Source organism: Giraffa tippelskirchi, chromosome 9 (assembly GCF_054371585.1).
Source record: "Giraffa tippelskirchi isolate mGirTip1 chromosome 9, T2T-mGirTip1v1.2.pri, whole genome shotgun sequence".
In the NCBI taxonomy this organism is placed as follows: Eukaryota; Metazoa; Chordata; class Mammalia; order Artiodactyla; family Giraffidae; genus Giraffa; species Giraffa tippelskirchi.
The window spans coordinates 114942152-114948771 of NC_137283.1; the positions used below are offsets into that span (position 1 = coordinate 114942152).

Here is a 6620-nt window from a genome sequence, read left to right on the forward strand (position 1 = left end):
CCGGGGTCGGAGGGGGAAGGGGCTAGAGGCCACCTCCTCACCCGCGCCCCAGAGGCAGCTGCTCCACTAGCAAGTCAACTCCCTTCCGTTCCAAGACTCCGGGCCAGCGGTGAGGCTCTGGTTCGCCTTTTCAGCTGAAGTTGAAAATAACATTTCTCGAGAGTGGCTCATACGCGCGCAACCAACCTCCACTTCATTCAGAACATGTTTTTCCCAGAAGAAAATAAAACTCCCGCCATTGCATCAAAGTATCTCCATCAAGGAAATGTTCCAATGGTTATAATGTACACAGTCCTTCACCACTCAACTCGAGTCACAACCAGAGAAAATGGATCTCCGCGTGGAAGATGCTTGAAGTTAATGGAGAAAATAACAGGTTATCTAGAAACTGGACAGTTGGTTTAAGGTAGCAAGGCACAGGTGGGAAGGTGTTTGCCTACTACCCTATTTCTTACGGACATTCTTAGTAAGCACTGGTCTAGGAAAATGTATGTTTGTGTGTGTGTCAGCTCTTTTGGAAAGCTGCTACACAGTCTGCAACAGTCGCCAAGATTTTTAATATGAAGATATGAAATGATCAGCGAATGTAACAATCTAATGATTCAGCAAATATTATGCTGCAAGACCAGAGCAGCAATAATTAAATCTTTAGAGTATTGGCCGTTTTCCGGCTCCCATCTTTCTTCTTTTCCCCCCACTTAGTCAGTCCTCAAACACACTAAGACACTCATTCACAAACACACTTCAAGAGACACCTCAGTATTCCAAATAAGTAGGTTGTACTACTCAAAATATTGGGCAAAACTACCAAACTGTGGCACTTACAATGCTTGAAGCAGAGCAAATGAACACACACACATTTCCAATGATACAGGGACCTGTTTAATTTCATCCAAAGAAACAAGCATTCCTGTGGACGCTTGTTGCTAAGAGCAACGTGCTTAAGAACCATCTAAAGGCATGCAGAAAGCAGAAAAACTACTACAGTAGGAATCCACTTATTGTCTTTTCTCATTACCAGTCCTGTGGCCTCCAGGTGTGTCTATGTACTGTGGTGGGGGAGGGAAGGAAGGGTTCCCTTTCTCCCTATGTGAAAGCATTCCTACCCAGGTTCCACAAAGCCCCAGATAGATGATAAATTTTATCATTATAGAAAAAGCATATGAGAAACAGACAAGAGAGAAGATGCTGCTGACATAATGGGAAATGCAGGCAATCACTCTGATTTAAATTTGAGTGACTTAATGTATCTGCTTTTATCTCAAAGACACATACTCAGGATTATACGGTTTCCTGCACTCTTTGGTCTAAATCCACTTGAACTGTCAAAGGAGGCGCCCACAGTGGGAGCCTTTACCCTGTTGGCTTTCTCTTCTCTGGCACTTATCTACTTAAGGAAACTTTCCCTGACTAGTTCTCCTACTGAGACTCCATTGGCCAGTGGAGGGAGGCTGAGTGTTGCCCACACTTCATTTCTTCCAAGTAAATCTGGCCAACCTTTCCACTGGAGTCTCATGATTAGATTTTCCTCTGACCCCTAAAGAAACCTGATTCCTTAGGAAAAACAATGGATTCCCCTAATATATAATTGCCACTTCAGCTTTTTTTTTTTTTTAAGTCATGCTACAAGTGAAATAAAGGTGCAGACTTAGGCTCCCATACACAGACTCCCTCCACCTCTACCATCACTGTTAATCATGTATTAGTCCGGGAGGCACAGCGAGCAAGCTGTGAGAGGACTCACAAGTTAAAAACAGACAGAAGCCCTTTCTTATAACGCTATTTCACTCAAACAGCAGCCTTCCCGTGTTAAGTACTGTCAACCTTACAACATTATGTTTTTTTAAAGCTCCGCGTATCCATAAAGGCACCAGGGATTGAGAAAATGGAGAGATTAACCGAAAAGGCTCTCTCTGATGACAAATCAAAAAGATTAGCGCCCTTCACTTGCGGACCTGTCCAGGTCCCACGCGGAAGCGGACAGGCGCCAACTTGCCAAAGAGTTACCAGATATTAACTCATCAGCCGGGCAATCTGAGAGGCGTGTAGCTCCAGCCGCTCACGTTCTTGGGGAAGGAGCTGCGAGCCAAGCCCGGAGGCTCCCGGGGAGACAAGCGGGAGCACCGGTGGTGGCTGTACCCTCAGCGTCATTACCGACTCTGACACCGGCTACCATGGAGAGGTAACGCAGCGACCACTACCACACACTAACACTCTCTTCATCCTCCCGCGGCTATTTTTTTTTTTTAATAAAAAGGGGTAAAATAAATGAAATGAAAAGCACAAGTGGGTCCTTTCAAACCCCGGGAAGCATCGGAGCAGGAAACTGGTCGAAATGCACCGAGCCCACCCGCCTAGCAGAGCCAACACGCCTGTTTACATCCGGCTGCCTCTGAGCCGGACAGCAGGCGATGGAGAGGGATGGGGAATCTTACCAAATCTTAATACATGTGTGGTTCCTTGAGAATATCCAATCCACAGTAAGCAGAGCAGGAGTTTAATGGTGCGCCTGAAGACTGGATTACTTAGAACCGGGGAAATAATCTTCATGGTGTTTCTGTGTCCACACGCGCGGCACCCACTTCCCCGATCTAGCGTTAGGCTCCCGGTTTGGGTAGGAATGAGGATGCGTCGAGTGGTGGCCGCAGACACGATCACGGCATGGTCACAGAGAGAGGAAGGAGTCTCCGTTTCCCAAACCCATTAGCAATCGCTGCATGTTCTTCACTCACTGCGCCAAGGAGCAACCTTCCACTGCAAGGGATGGTGGGACATCCATGTTAGTCGGGGAGCATCCGGGAGAAAGCCAGCACGCACACCCACAATGTCCGGCCGCGCGAGCCTGGGGAAGCAGAGGAGGGGGAAAATCAATAGGAAATCCAGCCTTGGAAACCGCCAAGGCGCCGGGAGCATTCCACAGTCCCAACACAAAAGGCGCTTTGCTTGCAAAGGTTTCGCCAGGCCCTATTCTACTGCACTGCTGCACAGCTTCTGACGTGAAGCCAAGATTAAGTGAGAAAAATTGAGATAGCTGCTTGCCTCTTAAGGCTTCCTGCCAGTGAGCTTCCCAATATCTATTATGCAACCGGTCTGGTCGCCCACCTTGAGTTGCAAGGAAGTTGGATTTATTTACGTGGGGAAAAAAAAGTGCTTTTTAAGTCTACTAAGATAGTGACTGATGCATGCAAGTGGACTTCCTACATAAACTGGTGAATTTTAATAAATGACAAGCTAAGTCAAAGTCACTTTGCCAAGGAGTTGTAAATAAAGAAGTGGTCTAAAACAGAGGAAATTACTGCAAATGTAACTTGTTTTTAGGCTGAACGAGGGTCTTTTAATACTTCTAGAATTTTGCCTAGGCATTGATATAGATTGAAATGCTATTGGAGACGTAGAGATAGTCTTTAAAAACTTAGGTGAGACATTCTTTGATTACTACCCAGCAATAAAAATACATTTCTGCAAGTGGACTTTTAGAGAGGAAATGTTGAAATAAAATGAAGGAATCATATTTCCCCACTCATTTTTCACCTTATCTTAAAATAATTGTGAATATATTAAAATACAATGATATTTGAAAAGGTGCAGCAAACTCCAAAGGCTTCAATAATTTATGCCCAAATTTCCTCTCACTTTGATTGTCTGAAAATCTTTTTCTTGAAGATATGAAATATGGAATCGTAGCTTAAGCGGCATTGAGTGTCGTGGTTTTGTCTAAAAATGCCTTATTATTTTCTAGTGTTCTGATCAGAATAACCAGAGTCCCCAGACAGTGACTGTCTTGGCTTTCACAATTTATTCAAGAAAAAAAGTACATAATTATATTTTCTTATTTTAGCTGTCCTCTATGCATATAGGTAAAATATCCAACCATAATAGTTACATTAGTAAGTGAAAATAAATTGGACAGTGATAAATACATTACTATATATTAATATTTTTAAGTGATCAGGAAGCCCAAAAGGCAAATTGCTGAAATTGTACCTTAACAGTAATATCATTTTCATAACCAATTAAGAGGACATATGTTAACCCTTATGAAAAAGTTATCAGATCATATCATATTTGAAGAATACCTAATTTTTAAATGAGTGATATGAGAAGTATTTCTTCTAGATAGCAAGATTTTTTAAATCTGTTTTTCTTAAGACAGTATAAAATGCTGATTTGAAAATAAACCTACATTCTGCAAAGGCATTAGGTGGGCATTGATTTTTTTTCTTTAATGGAGGCATATCTGCAGTGTCAAAAATAAGTATCATGAATGGCTAGTTGTGCAGTGTAGCAGGCAATTCAATCAAATAATCTGACTATTTGAGCACTTTAAAGGGAACACCTTGTGCTAAAACCAAGGGTATCTAGCGACTCCTTCAGTCCATGTTTAAAATATCTCTTGTAAAGCATGTACAGCACAACATGCCCTGTCTTGTATTTGCTGTCTCATTTATTCCATTCTATTTGTCCTTTTTCTTTTTGATCCCAGGAGAGATAATAATGATTGCCAGGGAAAAAATAAATATTCTTATTTTCTTATGTCAATATAATTGATATCTTCTACCGAAAAATAGCATGTTCTGATGTGGCTAATCAAAATACTGCAGTTTTGCAGTATAGTTAGTATTCAATGGAACTTGAGAAAACAAAATGTACCATAACTCCTTGTTCATATATTCTGTTAACATAATGGCATTTGATATTACAGTTGTAACTTTTCTACTTAAAACTAGCATCCTAAACTATTTAGGTTTTGTGGGATTATTTATTGGGTGTCTAGCTGTACTGAAAGATCAAGCTTCCAGATTCATGAAGTTCTTACATAGTAAATTAGGCAGTAAAAAGTCTACCGCAAATATTTCTTACCATTAATTGGTCCCCAAAGAACCAATTTTGCACATATGCTAAATTAGGTTCATTTACATCCATCAGCTAATCTGAAAGACTTCAACACCACAGACAGCAACTCCACCTGTCCAATTGAACTTCTGCAAGACAAGAGACGACCTTTCTTCAGTACCGCGGACAGCGCTCCAGACGTAGATTTATTTTGGAGCGGTACGGTGAAAGTAGTACATTGAATGGGTAATGTACCATAGGAAGTGACAATGTGCACATTTCTACTATACAGATTCTGGGAATTTGAGTTATTACATTGTTCACATTGTCAAGAAGACTATTTTGTCAACTGTGTTGTGTGTATATTTCAGTGTGACTTAATGGGGATTGCTTAGCATACCCAGGATGTGCCAATAGCCATCCCTTTCCAAGGCATACTGCTACAAAAGCCATTCATTTACCTTAACTGTGAGTCCCCTCATGAGCACTAAACTACTTGTCTCTCAGTAAAGAAAATTGCCTGAGAGACCACCAAAATTCAGAATACTGAATAATTTTGTTAGTGTTCAGTGGCTAAAGACATTTCTAAAATGTATAATTAGTTATCGCTTTAGAATTCTTAACCTTCAGATTTCCATCTGTTACAGGGTTATCAGACTACTTCTCATTCTTTCTCATTAAACTTCACTCACCCCCGGGGCAAAAACAACAACAATAAAACCCCTAAAATTACCTCCCCAATATTAGAACAAAATGATTTGATGGTGTAGAAGATGCCTTATAGTATGGCAATTCTGAAATTATTACAAGTTTCTCCACAATACTGATACCACACATCATAGTTTTGGGTCTATATGAAGGATTGATAGAGTCATTATATAGTATTTACTGATCATATTTAACTCTTCTTTTAAATTTGTAATTTGCTCCTCAAAAGAAAAAACAAAACGCTAGTGGTGTCAGACAATCATATATATTTAGTAATTCTGAGGTTTATACACCTTATTCCATGGTTTTGTTTGCTTTTTTTCTCATTTTAACCATATGGCAACCTTTACTTCCAGGAGCCAAAACTCTGTAGGTTCCAAGGTCAAAGCAGAGATGACAAACTACAAATGCACACACATACACACACACACACACACGGAGGAGCTGTGTCTAAAAGTAAACCTAAAAAAGAAAAGAAAAAAGAAACCACAGATAGAAGGCTGACATGAAAGATATCAAGCCCCTGATAAATTAGCAAAGAACAAAATGCATTTCATGTTCACCCAGAGCTTGTTCCAATAACAACAACAACAAAAAGCCATTAGCTTCATCTTTTACTCTATTTTTATATTTACTGACACTAATGACCTCTTATTCTTGGGCACTATTACTTGAGAAGCAATTTTAGTTTTCTATTCTCCCAGTGAAAATGAATCTTATTCTAGTTAGCTGCCACCTGCTGGGGCATGTACAAATGTGTAATAATCCTCACAGCACAAGGTTTAAAAAGACAATGCCTCTACGTTTTGCAAGAAATAGCAAATACATATTCCAGGACAACTTGAATTTCAAAGGTGTTTTTCAAAGGTTCTTTCATGTTATATTTCAGTTTTTCACACGGAATTTTTTCTAAGAATTCCATTTGACTTGTCACTGAAGTCCTGCTGATATGTGACATTTGAAAAACCTCATCTTATAGTAACACCTGACCTATTCTTCCATGTATGTGGCCTGTTGTATTGCAGCTAAGCTAAAATAAATAGCCTGTTCATCCATGGCATTAGAGGTGCCAGAGAATA

At 40.3% G+C, this 6620-nt stretch overlaps 1 protein-coding gene across 8 annotated transcripts in view; it reads right to left on the reverse strand.

The window, feature by feature from the left end:
* The window catches only part of GRIK2 (glutamate ionotropic receptor kainate type subunit 2), an 840407-nt gene that overhangs the window by 693739 nt on the left and 140048 nt on the right, over positions 1–6620 (reverse strand). For all 8 annotated transcript variants that reach the window (XM_081530944.1, XM_081530945.1, XM_081530942.1 and 5 more), the window contains one exon: positions 2436–2842. In XM_081530944.1, coding sequence (XP_081387070.1) covers positions 2436–2550 — 115 coding nt within the window. In that variant the 5' untranslated portion in view covers positions 2551–2842. The remainder of the gene's footprint in view (positions 1–2435; positions 2843–6620) is intronic.